Source organism: Mchenga conophoros, linkage group LG15 (genome assembly GCF_057382185.1).
Source record: "Mchenga conophoros isolate Kocher_MC1m ecotype Shallow Benthic linkage group LG15, M_conophoros_male_GT1.1, whole genome shotgun sequence".
NCBI lineage: Eukaryota > Metazoa > Chordata > Actinopteri > Cichliformes > Cichlidae > Mchenga > Mchenga conophoros.
The window spans coordinates 11,188,346-11,205,757 of record NC_140540.1 but is presented as its reverse complement, the minus strand read 5'-3'; the positions used below and the strand labels follow the sequence as shown (position 1 = coordinate 11,205,757).

At 39.1% G+C, this 17,412-nt stretch overlaps 1 protein-coding gene across 1 annotated transcript; it reads right to left on the bottom strand.

The window, feature by feature from the left end:
- Window positions 1-29: 29 nt before the first annotated feature.
- cdc40 (cell division cycle 40 homolog (S. cerevisiae)) lies at window positions 30-17,160 on the bottom strand. The gene is made up of 15 exons (XM_085246644.1): window positions 16,939-17,160; window positions 16,438-16,524; window positions 15,346-15,475; window positions 15,169-15,255; window positions 14,907-15,046; window positions 14,451-14,547; window positions 12,352-12,491; window positions 11,360-11,434; window positions 11,126-11,171; window positions 9,693-9,794; window positions 8,440-8,555; window positions 7,284-7,417; window positions 4,725-4,801; window positions 1,163-1,307; window positions 30-604 (listed from the first exon to the last, which is right to left on the bottom strand). Exons 1-15 carry the CDS (start codon window positions 17,128-17,130, stop codon window positions 427-429), a joined length of 1,746 nt encoding a protein of 581 aa, XP_085102770.1. The 5' UTR covers window positions 17,131-17,160; the 3' UTR covers window positions 30-426.
- Between the last annotated feature and the right edge of the window lie 252 nt (window positions 17,161-17,412).

Here is a 17,412-nt window from a genome sequence, read left to right as displayed (position 1 = left end):
AGGAAGGAGTGCTTCATTTTTTGAAAAGGTAGACTTTAGGTTGTTTATTTCCACAAAGAGATGGCCATACAGCTGAAAACAAAGAATATATTTTATCAAGAATATGAAGGGTATACTACCAGAACATTGGAAAATACAGTAACAAAAAAAAGAAACATTAAGAATAACAAGGTACCCCCTGTAATACTTCTTCTGCAGTAGAACCAATACTTTGAAAGTTCTTGTTTGTACAGATATTACATGACTAAGTATTTTGATCCTACACAGGGTAAAAAAACAAATACACCTGTACAATCAGACTGGATGCCAGTCTTTTGGCTTCGACTCAAAAACAGTTCCAGACCATGAGACAATTGGCCTCCTCCTTTTTATTGAACCAGTCAGGTCATGTCCATTATTTCCAGAAACCCGTCCTCAGGGACAGATCTAATCCCAGAGTTTTATCTGTCCATCCCAGCCACAGGTGATGACCTTGGAGGTTTCATGTGGATGCCACAGGGCGCTGATGCACACCTTGTCATGAGCCTTGATCCTGTGATAAAGCTTGGTGGTTTTCCAGTCCCAGATGTTCAGCTTTCCATCTGCATCTCCTGACACCACATAACTGGTAGAAAGAAACGTGTTTCATAATTAGCACATGGTTATAAAAATAAAGAAATAACTTCTATCTTCACTTCAGCAGCCAAAAGGTGGGAGTTGGAATTTTTGGTATTTAATCTAGGCAGGGGTTGCAATGTTGCCATGGATACTGAAAGGAAGTGAGGGCACCTGCTCACAGTCGTGGGTGGTGGGTGAGAAGAGGGACAAAAAAGGGTCTTAATGGGCGTTTTGTGTAAAAATAGGAAGATGTCCTGTGAGCTCTCCTAGCGATGGCTGTATGTTTTTTTTTCACCAAGAGTGCTTCATTACCTGGATGCATTTTAAAGCTCAGGATGAGAAACAGCTTACAGAATACAAGCAAAGATATCTCAATATACTGATCATCTGCACAATGGTGCATTTGGACTCAGTTTTTAATTCACCCATTACACTAATAGCAAATTTTTATTCATAAGTACTGTTTAGTATTTACTAGTGGAATATTCTAAAGCTTTAAGCATCTCTACTTTGTGGTTTCTGTCAGAATAAAACTGCCCTTCAGAGTGACATTGTGAAGGCTTACCTCATGTCTGGGGAGAAGTCCACTTGGCATGCATAGCCAGCTACCATGTGACCCTTGAAGACTTTCTTTTTGTTTAGTCTGAAGCGGTTTTGGGCTCCAAAGATCAAAATCTGGTTGTCCATGGACTGACAGGCGAGCCATTTACCTTAAAAAACAAAACAATAAACCATTGGCCAACTATGCTGCAAAGCACTTGTGCCCTTGATAACACAATACACATTTCTTGCAAAAAAAAAATCAAAGAGAAAACAAAAGCATTTTTGGTTGTTATTATTTGCATGATTCTGTACAGCCAAGTGTTTAACAAGCAGACCCTCAGATCTTCAGTGCGGTATTTTGATGACACTGCTAGCATGCGCTAAACCTGACAGTGCAAAAACTGTGATCTGGAGGGACATTAACTAACAGCAGCTACACAGTAAATGGTAGAAACGGCCTCATGGCCAAAATTCTTCAAAACAGCAAAACTGGAAATTTGGATTGAAGTGGACAGCCCTTTGAAAAGGGCATGAACTCATCATTCTGCCATCAGTGAATTGGAAAGATTGAGGCAATTTAGGGAAAAAAAATAAAACGAGGTTTTGCATCAGTGGCTGCTCAGCAGAGATCTGCTTTAGAGAGCATTTCAGCCCCTGACAATCCAACAGTTTCAACATCACTGCACGATGGTGAGAGGCAGTGCTTTAGTGTCAAAGCATTATACAATTCTCCGCACTTTTTAAAAGTGTACATGAGGAAATTACTAATTCGATCTGAGAAAGAAATGTAGTTCTGATATGTGTGTCCTCTTTTTACACCACTTCCAGAAAACTTGTCAGCAAATGTCAAATAGAATAAGTGCAGGAGAATGAAAACAACTTGACCAATTTCAGCAGCGCACTGGAGCCCTGTCTGCTTAGTCAACATGAAAAAGAGATGGGGAAGAGCCGGGGGGGGGGGGGGGGGGGGGGGGTTGTATATATGGTGCCAAGTGGGGCTGGGCGCCATTTAGGCTTGAGAGAAAACTGAATGGTCTCCCACTGAGAGCTCATTCATTATTCACATGCTAAAGATAAACAAACCACGCTGGAACAAATACGAATATTGCCCAAAGGAAGAAGGCAAGTACGAAGAGAACAGGAGGAGAGAAAAAATTTAAAACTGGGGGGGGGGGAATGTAGAAAGGAAAAGAACAAATGAGGACAAAAAAAGGTTTTTGTAGGTTGCCTACAGAGATATTACATAAATTACAATGGAGATGTTTCCATGGATACAAAATGGTAGTGTAATATACTTGGGTGGGGGGCAGATTCTCCTCTGCTAGGTTCTGCTCCATGTGTGGGGAAGAGCTTTACACACAGAACACACGCATTCAAGCAGACACACAGGGTGAAACTGGGAGCAGTGGAGAGAAGCAGCTCAACCAAGGACAGTCCTGGAAACTAATGACTACCAGCCAAAGTTAATCCTGTACTAACAGGCCAGCTTCAACAAGCTATGCTTCATCTGTTAAATTTTGTGATCATGCGTCTACATCCCTACAACAAGCCCAGGCATGTGGGCTAGAGCACGTTTATGCTCATATGTTTTGGTTATGTCCCAAATTATCCAATTGCTCATGTCCAATACATAAGAAGTTTTCTAAATTTATTGGAAAATAATAGTTCATTGTTACCCCAAATGCAGCCTTTTGTGGCAGGAAGGTTCATCTTCACAAATGGAAGGACAGAGTATTAGTGACATCAGATACTTTTTACAACTTGGGGAGGGGAAAAAGATGCACTGCTTAAAAAAGGATCTATTAAATGGTTTTCTGTCTTTGGTGTCAAATATAGAAGCAAAAGATCTGTGATGAATAAGTGGCTTTTAAAATTCATTTTCTTTTCTTTTGTGTGATCTGACTGTTATGCTTTTTTTCTTTTATCCTGTGATCAGAGCACATTTTTGGTTATATGTGATCACTTTTATATTATAAAAACAAATAAATGCCTTGATCAAGAAAAAAAAAAATCACAGTGGAAAATATTACTTTGGCTACTTTTGTGGTAATACTTGATCCATGTTGTATCTCCTATTACACTATGCTGCTGGCACCATGTAGTAATAGATTTAGTAAATTCTTTCATCAATGGCTGTAGCTCATATCGAAAAAACAAAGATGAAAAATGCCCTTTATTTAGTTTGCACTACAAACGCTACTGCCTGCAATCACAGATAAAATGTTACAATTAAAAAAAAATCCTGAGTAATTTTCAGAAAAATTCTCTTATGAAGTGAGACCACAGCAATAACATTACAAATTTTCTTGATATAATTGTGATTTAATTTTGAGGCTTTTATTGCCCACTCCTATTATGTAATCTAAAATTTGTTAACTGGGTCTAATCAACATAACATTTCCTGGCTGCAGCTTATTTACAGTACAGGTAAGAGTACCATAACCTCGGTAATTGGTAAGAATATGAATGGATATATGGATCTCACAGAGTGATACTGCTCTGAAATCTGGCGGCACTGCATGAAGGCATGGTAAAGGTACTTTACACAAAAAGAAATGTAAAATTCAGCAATTACAAAAAAATTACAGGCTTATAACGGAGTCCTACAACCCTGACCTAAATCTCTACTATCAAAGAAGTAAAAGCTTTGCTCGTGTGGAGAAAGACATCAACAATCAACAATCACATTTTTGCTCCCCATCAGTTTGGAAGGGTTATAAGGCCAAATTGATTTGAAGTCCATAATTCCACAATGAAAAAGTGGAAAACATTACAGTGCCATTAGAAAGAGGGACTGAACAAGTGTGGCTTGCTTGGAAGGGCTGCCCGAAGAAAGACTTGTCTCTAAAATAAACATGGCAGCTGCACTGAGTCCTATGTGTACAAAAGGCCAGCCAGTCGGCAGAACTCACGAACGGAGCCACATCTGCTGAGTAAGATATCAGCATACTGCTGCCGTTTAGCCAATGAGCGGTGAGGCAACCCATTCTCGTGACCACCTCCATTACACTATGAAAACCCTCTTTTTTACACGACGGTATGCTAACTGACAGTATACAGTCATACAGCTGTTCATCTTAAAAATAAATAGCATTGGGTGCCAGTGTAGCTCACTGATGGAGCAGTCAACAGGTCCTAGGTTTGAGTCCGACCCATGGCCCTGTGTGTCTTCTCTTGTTCCCTCGCCCCACTTCCCTGTCTAATCTTACTGCTCCAGTGTCCAAAAGGCAAAATTGCTCAAATATTAAACATTTGTTTTGACATCAAATGTACACAGTTTAAGTCACTCAAGTGTCCAAATATTTCTGTTATCCAACAGTTAATGCATTATCTGTGATGATTAAACAGCCAGAGCTAAACACAGAACTGGAAACACGGACAGCTGACATGTATTGATAGAAAATCTGGATCTCGTGGCAAGCAGAAATCTCCACGTACAACAAACTTACTACACTGAGAATATCTGTTTTTCCCACCTTGCCTGAGCGATGGCAAATCTCAGAAGGTGTGACTCTACTTCAGTGTGGTAATGCAGGTTTTACTCCCTGTGTTTATGAGTGTTTGGCCATGATTAGTCTACTTACCATTGGGGGAGAGAGTCACAGCTGGCATGGAGTGCATACTGGGCTCAGCAATGTACTTAAAGTCCACAGGGATGTCCCTGAAAAAGGCACAAAACACTGTGAGTACACTTGAAGACGGGTTAAACAGTGGATGAGAACAACGTGAGAAGGCCCTTAGCAATAACAGCTCTATGGGAAAACATCGACAGAGCTGTTGTTTGTTTGACATTGAAGGTGCTTATGCCAGCTCAAAACTGCTTATTTACTAGAGAGAGAAGAGCTGTGGTGGAGGTAAAGAAGGAAAAAAAAACAGGCTGTATCACCATTAGTGCTACAGTAAATAAATAAATCTTGTAAATAATGTGAAAGATGCTTTTGATGCTGCACCAGCCACCAATTATTTATGAAACCCTCCTTTGCTCCTTCACCCGGCCTCGCTGTTCTTTTATGCTCTGCTATGTCTCTCTGCTTTGGGAGAAACAGCAAACTTGGCTATTTGATCTTAACTTGTCTGAAGAAGATCATTCAAATGTACAGTGCATGTATGTGTGTCTGTCAGGATGACAGCGTGCCAATTTGCTGAGACTTGCTGTAAAATAAAGCAAAGTCCTAAACTCAACTTGCCATCAGCTTTACTAAAACCACGTCCTTGTTTCTTTCTGTGACGAGTGACAGCTGGGGCTGCACGACCGTCACACGGTCAGAGATTAAGGAGCTTCTGTGTTTGTTCAAGCCAGAATCTGCAGTCAAGCCAAACTAAACTCCATAACTAAGAACCCACACTTTGTTTTTAGACACACTACTTCAGTGGGTCTGAAATTAAGATTTCTATAATATAATTTATCTCATTATATGTGCTAATTTGAAACGAAGGATGGTTTCACAAAACAAGCACTGACAGATTTAATTCATTTATTCATTTGTTTCCTTTTCAAATTATTCTAAGAACATTCCGATTTGGGAGTTTTATTAAGCTGAGATAAATCGATCGCTTCTAAAAAAGCAGGCTTTTTAAGAAATCAAGTTCTGGGGAGGTTTAGCAGTTCTTTGACCATCCTGAGTGATTCCTACAATATGCTTCCACAGTCTCCACCACTTATCTCCCGCTATCCTTTTCCTTCTCATTTTATTATCATTCCAAGTGTCCCCGTGGGCTTCATCGCTCTCTACATGATGTCTTTATGATCAAGAGTTAATTCCCCTTGTTTTGTGCAGTTTGGTACATTTCGAATCAATTGTAATCCTCCTGGAAAGCATTCACAGACTCTCCTGATGACAAACCTATGCTATAGATAAAGTAGTCAATCCTGGGAACACTATGTGTGAGAACGTGGACAGAATTTAAATTGCGTGTAGGCGTTTTCACTATGACGTGAATGGCTTGTGGATTTGCTGCCTCGCAGTCTATTCTGCGTGCTCTCAACATGCCCCTCTCTGCTAGACGCCGCTTCTATTCTTGCAACATGAGACTATTCTTGTAAATTCAGCCTAATGCAGCTCTCACAGGGAGAGTGGGGCAGGGGGACTAGAGCCAGGTGGTATCCATGGGAGAAAGCGAGACCGTCAAGTCACTTTTTGGCCTGACATACCACTTGCCCGCTTACTCCCACGCTGCACTAAAAAAAAGCTCATGGGAGCCCGAAGTTTGCCCAAAGCAGACTCTTAGGATTTAATTCTTTAGCTTGTTGTTGTTGTTGTGTTTATCTTTAATTCTGTCTTTCACATTGACTTAAAGTGTGCAAAAAACTTTTTTAAGCAGATAATCCATCTCACAAGCTCATGAGGAAGTTTTGACAATTAAACCAAACTAAATACAAATGGCTGCCCTTGATACAAAACCTCCCCTTGAAGCATTCCATGGAAAGCTCTGTTTATCTGGTGGTTTTTAAATATTTATTATCTATAAACAGCAAATAGCTGAGTTTGTTTACCATGACAGGGCACCCCAGACAGTGTACAAGCCCTTCCCGGTGGTCTTTTGGTTGTCCAAACAATTATAAACAGCAGGATATGGACATTTTTAATTTTGTTATTAAAATTCATGTTCGCGTTTTCTTTCACCATCCCCAAAAGTGGGATTTAAACCTTCCAGTCATCCCAACACATACACATTACAAATCATTTCATTCACATCGTTTTAGTTAGTTACACTCGTATATAAAAGGAATCTCGTAAAACACTATAATCTGTATCCTGCTCATCACAGAAGAACAATAATATATAAAAGCACTTGATGTGCCCAAGGTGCATCTTAACAAGCCTATAACAAAGTTAAAAAAAATACAATCCAGAGCTAATACTTGCACAGCTCAAAATTACACTGAATACCCAGCTGTCTGTAACTCCTGATTGTTTCGTTTTTTAATTATAGTCCACACTGGTTCACTTCCTTCTTGCTTTACATTCATATTGTTGATTGATTTCTCCAAGCCAATATCAGCTACAGTCTTCTGTTATTAAACGCAGAGCATTAGGGAGGAGGATTACATGACTTGCTTGGAAGAACGGCAGCAACAACTACAGCGGCACTCTCAAGTTTCAACCATGGCATAAGCAGTTCAGGCTGCACTCGGCACTTACCACTCCCAAACTCGAAGACTCTTGTCGTCTGATGTGCTGACAAACCGACGGTTCTCGTCAACAAAGGTGATGGTGTTGACGGCGCCCAGGTGACGATCGTACTCCTGAACCACCTCGCCTGTCCTGATGTCCCACTTTTAGAGACACAAAGAGGCACAGACAGCACAGCAGACAGAAGGGAGGTAAACAAATGTATCCCATGAGTCGAAAAGTGGAGTACTAAAATGAATTCACAATCCCTCCAACACTTGTTCCACTGCGCCTTGCTATATTCGCATGGAGTGATGATTACCAAAATAAATATAGCTCGTCTCAATCGCACTGCAAAAACAGAGAATATGGCTCACTGTGGGAGACTCCCTATGAGAGCAGCTATAAACTGTACCGATGTTATGAACCTTTTAAATTGCCTTAATGTAATCACAGCGATTAGCAATCAAACAGACTTTAGTCCTAAAAATTAATATTTTGAGAGAAAACAGCATGTACAAATTAAAATATAAAAGGCAACCACACAGAAACCCCTCCAGGGACAGCAAACAAATAAATAAATAAAATGAAGCTCGTCTGTTCGGATGGCTTTCACACCAAATTCCATTTTTTCCCCACCCTTGGGGTGAACAGCCATCTGTTCTCATAACCCGAAAAGGGGACCTGCATGATTTAACGCTAACCCTGATTATTGTGCCAGATTGTGACTGACAATTACAACTCAACATTTTTTCCCCTATTAGCTAATCTCCCAGAATTAAAATGTCTTTCTAGAGATTTCCAAACATCCATTGCTCTGAAATGTCGAAAATAAAAACTATATCACACTTGAGCTGTCCTTTCAGCATGTTGAGAGGTTCGCATGACTCGTTCTAAAAACGTGATAGTGCATTTATAGATTTCCTACTTTTATCACATATTGTTCTCTTTCCTTCGCCTCTTGTTTACCCTAATGCTTCTTGTGATTAATGAGTTGCTCTAGTCCTGTCAGCCACTGAACCTCTTACAACTCCCACACAACTACACACACTAGCGCTGGAGGATGAGACAGGAGTATATTTCACGGTCCTGCGGGCACAGGGAGTAAACAGAGAAATTCATGTGTGCAACCTGCTTGGCCAACATGATCGACTTTTCTTGCGGTGGAAGAAATGGTCAGCTTTACCTGAACAATCTTCTTATCTGACATGCCAGCCACAAGAAGGTTCTGTTTGTCCTCATCTGGGTTGAACTTCACACAGTATGGTACCTTCCTGTTGGTGAAGTGGGAGATACACTGGCCTGTGGTGGGAAGCAAATTGAAAGTCAGAGCTCCAGAATAATCCACAGTGGCTCCCTCACAAAGGCACACTGAAGTTGCTTTAAAATTTAAGGACACACTCTACAACTTTCAATGCTGTATGCTCCATATCCCTGCAGGTGGTGACAACTCAGCTGTAACACACAAAAATTTCCTAGTGTTCATTCGGTAAAGGTGAATCATCACAGGGATGATGCTCCAACTACTGCTACAACCAAGGAAACAGGAAACTGAAATGACTGAAAACACTGAGAGGCACTTGTATGCTAAAATAGCACGCTTTTTATATTACTGCTATAATATAGGAAGAAACAATCCCCAGAAAAACAAAACACAACAACTAGTTGTGTGAAAAAAGTAAGCAATGCTTTTCATTTGACAAATCTAACTCAAGCAAATCAACTTTTAGGAGAAGTATTTGGATGATGTGTCCTCCACTGATATCAACAAGTGGGGGATTTAATGCTTTTCTGCCCTCTGCTGGAGCGGCACTCTTGAGCTGAAAGGGGTAAAAATGTGACAGATGAGCCAAGTGGGTTCTTTTTTAAAGGGAAACCATGGGCCCAACTTCTAGAGGGAGCACAGACTGACACAGATCGAGCAGATCAACTAAAATTTGGTTTTACTAGCAGACTTCACCTCCACAATAAAGGTGTGTTAGACATCATGTCATTCATCCTAATTGATCTATTATGTTAACCGGGTATAACCATTTTTAAATCAGTTAACCTGTAAATTATTTTTTTTGCATCCGATATAAATTACTGAAAGAAAAAAGAAATCCAAATCCTGGATTACAGTATTGGTAGTTTTGCTTAAAAAAAATTAAATGATTAATTATTAAAATCTCTGTTGATTAATTGGTTTTAGCGTTAGTGATAAAATTCATGTGATCTTGGACTGAAAACAAGTTTATATTACTAAAAAGTTCGTGCAGAGAAAATATTTATCATCTAGGAATATATATGGTTAATTAAATCATTCATCTTCAAGATAATCATTTATATATTTCTCTATTTAATTATTTCTTTGAAGTTTTATTGATTTGGTCACTTTAAGATTTAAAAAGGAGCCGTACGCCTACATAAAGAACGTATTGCTGTCAGTGGCCCACGTACCTGTCTCAGAGTCCCACAGTTTAATGTAGCGGTCATATGCAGCGCTGAGGAACTGGGTCCCGGTGTTGTTGAAACAAATGTCTCGCACTGCTTTGCTGTGACCTAACACAGACACAGACCACACATATATTACAGACAAATAAATACATCCTCTAAAATTCATTTTCCTGCATTCCCCAATCTTGTTACCAAGAATCCCCCAGCTGTCCTCCTTTGAAAGCAAAATCATTTGAGAAATATGAAATTTGGTTAAGGGGAATAAAAGATGCTGAATAAAGGAATTAAAAAAGGGAGATGAATAAAGGAAGATGAAGTGGAATCTGGGAAAATGGAGGAAACGGAATCTTAAAATGAGCCTGTAAAACAGGGTGGTGAAAAAAGACACACCTTCTTATTGTCTCCTAATATCAGTCTATGTAATCCTTTGGGTTTTCCCCCTCATACAGTAGAGGTGATGAGAGGTCCCTGTGGGCCTCATGCAAGCAAAGGCTTACCACATTGAAAAAGTCTTTAAGCAGGGCTGTACTGTTTTTACAGCATTAACGGAGCCCACTGAGGCCACACAGACTGCAATTAAAACTACGGAAACAGGCGCACACAACCAAGCAAGTGCTGATCACTGCTTAGTTTGGTAGACATTACAAACAACATCACCTTATAAACAGCTATGTGCAAATTCCTCTAGAAAATTAAAAAAAACACAAAACCCCCCAGAAATATTTCTTTAAGCTGTTGGAGAAAATATGAATATCAATATCAGTCTGAGGGTTCTGTCCACAAGGCATAGCCAATAACTCTAACACACATCATATTTAGCTCTGCTGTTTCTCCTACTCACTACTTTCTAAGCTAGTCAATCTCTGTCAGTTTATTCACTCCTAAACTGTGTTCTCTCCTTCTGTATCTTCTCGTGTCTTGTGCCCTCCCTTGCCCCTCATTCCCCCCGGCCTCTGAGCTGCTGAATTATGCATATTCAGTGAAGGAGCTGACAAGCAGAACCACAGCTGCAAACAATCTCTATTCTGACAGCGTGCCATCTCTGGAAAGAGTGTAAGAGAGTCCTGCATGCATTAGCCTAACCTGCCCCCAGACTCCAAATACGCATATATCTGTATATTAAAAAAATAAATAAAAAATCCCAAATCCCCCCGCGCTCTGTCAGCGGTCAGCAGACATGTCATTAGTCCTCCAGTAATGCTGAGCTCACAATGTGTCACTGCTTTGTATTTCCCAAAAGGCTGAGCGCACTTCATACCTTGACCATATTTTAATGTCAGCATCTTTGCTGATGATCCATTATTATTTATAAAAGGATTTACTTGAATAAACGACACAATTCAATTTTATACAGCGAATTATTAACCGACACCAACACTTATCATGTACCACATCATTATGATAGATGATGTAGGATGAGCATTTTGCACACTTACCAATAAAAGTCCGAAGACACCTCCTTTCACCATACACCTCCCACAGCTGTGAAGACGAGAGCACAGTTACAAAAGAGAAAAAAACTGATTTATACTTTGTCGTATTTAAAATACGGGGTAACAGGCTACTTTATTGCTACAGAGATTATTACACAATCATAAAGATCACATCTTAGATAAATGTGTATACACCCCCACCCCCCTTTTCTCCAGAAACCTTATTAGCTTATTTACCTTGATCTTGCAGTCCATGGAGCAGGAGAGCAGCAGATGACCAGAGTTTGGAAACAATCGGATTGCACTGACACCCTAGAACATACACGGGATGAGAAATTTATATTTAAGCAAGACTCTTTATTTTGAGTATCCCAGTCACTGTTACAGCTTATGGCTGATTTACAGTAAAAGCAAGCTGTTTTGTAAATTTTGATATTGTGCTTATCTGTTTTCTGGGGGTCTTTTTCTGTTTTGTTTGGGGGTTTTTTTACTCTTGGCTGAAGCACAGAAAAATATTCTAGCAGAAGGAAAATGCTGCAATGTATATCATATAAATGTGACTTGAAATCACAAAGCCATGGCCAGGCTATTGCTATTCAAAGATTTTTAAGTTGGACACACCGGCCAAAACAATAATGCATGCAGGACAGCATGTGTGCAGACTCTTTATTATCATCTTAATTCTGTAATAGTTATCGAAAATATCCATGATTTTCTGCAACATACCAAAGTTTCAAAGTGTCACAAAACTTTGGTGACACCACATGAGCCACTCTCCAACTATTATCTCAACATCAGCACTTCCACACACTTATCCTTTTCAAATTTCTTTGTATTCAAATTAGACTCTGAAGTCTGTAACTTTCTGCACAAAGCAGAAAGGAGCCAATTTAAAACTTGAGTGATTTCCTCTCCCTGAAGCGCACTGGCAGATCAGACACTTGAATCACATCTTTCTTGGAATAACCCAGTGTTTGCCTTTATATGTGAATTATAAAGACATGGCTTTGAATCAAACAAAATAATCTCAGATATGTCGGTGCGAAGCAGCTGGTATATGCCCGTGTTATCACCGTGTTCAGAAATACCTACAAGGTTTTATGGATTTTCTCAGACATTTTACAAGGATTGGATAATGAAATATGTATACACAAATGCCCATGTTTCACTGCTCTCAAAATCATTAAAACAAATACTTTTAGAACTTTTTTCCCCCGCCTCAAACTGACCTTGGTGTGTCCAGACCAGACATGAATCTGTTTCTTTGGCAGGTAACATTTGTCTGGAGCATCCGCAGAACGCAGATTGATGCCCACATCCTGTGGGACATGAAGGTACGACCTGCCCTGGTAATCATACATGTCTTTAACTGTGGGAGAGAACAAAAGAAACAGACAAAATGTGATGTAAAAGAATCCTGCAGTATTTGGATCTATGCCGGACAAAGGAACTACCTGACATATTAAGTACTTGAGAACAGAAATGAGTAAACTTTGTGAAATATCTTTACGACCTGTTCCCAAAAAGGTTGATACTGTTCATCTGGACGTAGCGTTTTCAGTGGGAGAAACGTTTCGTCACTCATCCAAGCGACTTCTTCAGTCTCAGCTGACTTCAGGTTTCCCCAGTCTTATAAACAGTACATTTGCACAATGACTGAAACTAGCACCACTGAGGCAACAATGGGCTGTGAGGTCAGTTCCTTGATCATTAATATGCAAATTGTCATGACCATTGATCAACAACCACTGATCAAAGCTCATTGATCATTGATCAAAGACCGCTGATCAATGGCCATGAATACTATTCACAGAGAGTTGGGGAATGGCTGCAATCACAGCATTGTAAGATGGCGAAAGATGTACCCTTAGGCGCCCTCCTCGATTCAGAGATGGTCTTTCCGTTTTCACGTAAATGGCCTCCTTGACTCCGCGCTCAAACCAGCGTTCCTCCCAGTTCCTCCCTGGCAATTCTCCCAACATTTCACAGCGTACACTACATTACTCTGTTTATGTTGGGGGACCCGATCCTTTGGGCGGACCAATTTTTTATCAAAGCGCGGTGTGGGGTTTAAAAGCCACAGAGATGCGGTGTTTAGAAAAAATACCTCTCAACTGTTCTGATAGTCCTGACATATAAGGACTCACAGAAACTTTGAGACGTTATGGGTGACTGAGTTGGTCCTACAGACAAATGGTCTTAAAGGTACACCCTTCAGTAAACCATACAGACTTGGTGTAGATTTCCGTGGGTAAAGCCTGTGGTATGAGGTCCAGTCAGTGGACTCGTTTCAGTCATTGTGCAAATGTACTGTTTATAAGGTTGGGGAAACCTGCAGTCAGCTGAGACTGAAGAAATCACTTGGATGTAGGGCTGTGCGATATGACCAAAATCTCATATCCCGATATAAGACATCTATCGTCCCAATAACGATATAAATCACAAAAATTTAACATTTTCTGTAAATTCTGTGAATCTCGAGCAGCTCGTCTTGCGTGAAGCGTTTCCAGCTGCGCGTCCTGTAGCTGGAGTCGAGTGTTTTAACCGATGCATGAAACAATGCATTTTTAGACATAAGTTGTAAAGGCCGCCGTTTTCTTTGTGAGTATTTATTACACGGCGTGCTGCGGGGAAAAGCCTGTTCTAATGTTTGAGTCTAAGGTTTATCTTTTAGCACCTGGCGGCTCTTTTTTGCTTCTCATCCGTAAACACTCTGCATACTCTTTCACGTGATTCAGTTTATTTTGAAAAGTCTCAACAGGATCTTGAGCTTTATTGTGAAAGGTTTATGTGGAAGATAAACAAGCGGACACACGATGGTTTTACCGTCATTATTGCTAACGACAACACATAAAAACAGGCGCTTGTCCGTCCATAGTGTGGTTATATTAAATATAAGAGAAAGAGAGAAAGAAGAAATTAATATAGCCACTACAGTGACCATCAAAATGATGAAAAAATATTGCCGTAAACAGTTTATTTTGCGACACCACGAAACAAACAATAGTGTAAAATGAAACGATAGACGTTTTTATATCGTCATCCGATCTATATCGTTATATCGAACAGCCCTACTTGGACGAGTGCCGAAATGTTTCTCCCACTGAAAACGCTACGTCCAGATGAACAGAATCAACTATTTGGAATTTACTTACCTGGATGATTGAGCATGCATCAAGACATTTATGACCTGTTGTTTCTGTATGCTGTTTATAACAGCACAAAATATAATTTCAAAAATAAATAAATAAATAGGCTCGTTTAGGCTACATTTTCAATCATGTCTCTAATTGCCACAGCCGATCAAAATTAACAAAAAAGTCAGTACCATGGAGAATAGTCTTCTCTTCTGAAGGAGCATCATCCTCATTCCTTCCCTTCTTCTGCCTCTTGGCTGTAATTTCATCCAGCTCCTTCTGCTCATCCTGTACAATAACAATAATCACAACCAGGGGATTACTTCACACTTACTGCCTTTTATATAATTATGAAAACAAATACAGCGAACTGAAATGGATTTCATCTAAGATGTAAAAAGGAAATGTGAGTAATAATCAGCATTTGGCCAGTTGTGCATGTCATCTATTAAAGTCTAGTACACAACTACATAACTTAAACAAAATATGTTCCATTGCATCACCTGCACTATGGAAGATTAAAAAAATTTGTCTTTAGAGGACGTTAACTGCATTATGGCAAAATATATGAATATAAATAAAGTATTTAAAAAATGCCTTTCAGGATAACAAATAGATTAATCACACGGAGAAGCAGTCAAAATTACCTCTGTTGGTTTGGCCACATCTTTCTCATCTGCATATTTTGCCCATGGTCCAAGGTAATTGTCAATTTCTCCTGCATCTCCACCTTTGACCTTTTTCCTCTTCTGTGACTTCTTCAGACCGCTCTCAAACACAGTCAGACCTGTAGGAGAAGCCATATGGTACTAGAATCACAAACTTCCCCTAAACTAAATAACTGAAAAGCTTTTTGAACATATCAGTAGATCTTAACACTCAAACATATTGAATATAAATAATATTTACCTTTATGTTTCTCAGCCTCTTCCACTGCACCAATGTAGGTATTAGAGGATGACTCGTGTGTATCAACAGATGGATCTAAAGCATAACCTTTAAGCAAAGAAGGGAGAATTGTAAAGTCATTAAAATTTAAACAGCATCAATACACTGCATCATCCAAACCCAAATCACTAGGCTTACCATATGAGGAGAAAGTCCTCCTTTGCTGTTCAAACATAAAATCATTGACGTGAGCAGGTTCTGCATAGCCAGATAACATGTTCCTGGGGGCAGCCATCTGCTGGCTTTTAAAAGGGTTCATTGGGCCAAACTATGAAGAAAAAAAATATAAAATCATTAGCAATGCTACAGATAAACTTCTGTGGATCCTCATAAAAAACTAATTTATTTTTTCACAAGCCCTCTCATACATGTAGATCTTAAAAAAACAAAAAAAACCCACAACATCAATAACAACTGATACAGTGATCAATGTACCAGCAGTTAGACTGATAGGCTGCAGGAGCAATTAAGAGCAATTACCGTAAGCAGCCTTAAGTATCTGTTTTACAAAAAAAAAAAAAAATCAATGAATAACATAAAATACTCAGGTTAGGGACACTGCAGTGGTATGACAACAATCATGAATAATTTAACATTAATAACCATTAACAGCAATAAATACTCTGATTCATAAACTTAAAAATCACTCCCATCTGGTCACAATTTGAAACAAAATAACCATAAGAAGGTAAACAATAATTTACTTGTTTACCTTCTTATATGATTTTATTCTGATACTGACAAATTCTGGCAAATCTTCTGCAAAACCTACCCTAAAAAAAGTAAGTACACATTCATGTTACTAGTTTGGGTTGCAGTGCAACTGAAATGTTGCAGGGGGTCTTGAAACAGGCAGGAATCGGACAAAAATCTTGCATTGAAGTGATTCTGCACATAAGATGGTCAAGGCTTTCAGCAAACTATTTTTTTTAAAGTTATTTCTGACAATAATACAATACATTCTAAGGGCAAGGCTAATTTACCTTTTCCATATTAGAATATTATGTCAGTTGATGAAATGTCTTTTAAGGATGAATAATTGAAATAACTTTCTAATTTCTCTGTCATGTTGCTCATATATGTATCACCTTTATCGTTTAGTGCCGTTTAAAAATAATTAAATATATGTATTTCACACAACTGCATAACAAAGTGATCAAATGCCACTCATGTTATATTATCAGTTAACTAACTATATGTGTAACCCAGCTCACAAATATTCAGACTTACCTCGGGTGCAAACATGGTTTCATATGTTGGGTTATAAGTGACTTCTTTCAGAGCAGGGTCCAGGTGTATGCCCGTCTCAACAGCCTCCTAAAATCGGGATTCGAACAATGAGCAAACGAGCTTCTTGATAAAGGAGACATGCTCTAGGTTGGTAATTCGCATGTTTTGTTTTACACAAGCACACGTTAACTAGTACAGTGTAAGATACATGTAGTTGGACCTTAAGTTACATAGAGCTCAATCAGTGTGTATTTTTTTTAGAATTAGCTCAGGAGTAATTCCGCAAAGATTACAACACACTTTGCGGAATCTTTCCCGCTTAGTACTACTAGAACAAATCTGTAATTTTAGAGAATAAATAACTTCTAATTACAACACCACCTTTCCACAGTAATTTGAATAACCTTTATTATTATCAGCATAACAAGTAAGTAAGCCAGAGTTACTCCCAATAATCTAATTATAAAGTGAGGTTAACGTTAGCTGCTTAGCTTAGCTTACCTTGACAGCGACCTCAGGGGCGGAATTTAAAACAGCCAGAGACATACTGCTCTCTGACTGCAACGGTTTAAGGTGAGCCGTAGCGTCCGTATCGACTGGGTTCACTTTTTCAACACTTGTATTAGATTCAGACTCATTTTCTGAATCGGAATCACTGCCGTATGAAACGAGGGAAGCTATGGCGGCAGACATCTTGGATGTTGTGAATGTGGCGGAAGCAGAAGGGCGGTACTTCCGTTATAGAAATGAAGAAAGAATTTATAGATAATTTATTATTCTCTAGGATTGAGAATTTAAAGAACTATAGCATTGAATCTTATACGTATGACCGGAATTATTAACTTAAAATTATTAATTCATTACATTCATTAAATATAAATGTATTAATTTATATATTTTGAAGACATTCATAAAACAGATATTTCAGTTGGCTAGAATATTACTCATTTAAATATTACTTTGCTAGAATTAGAA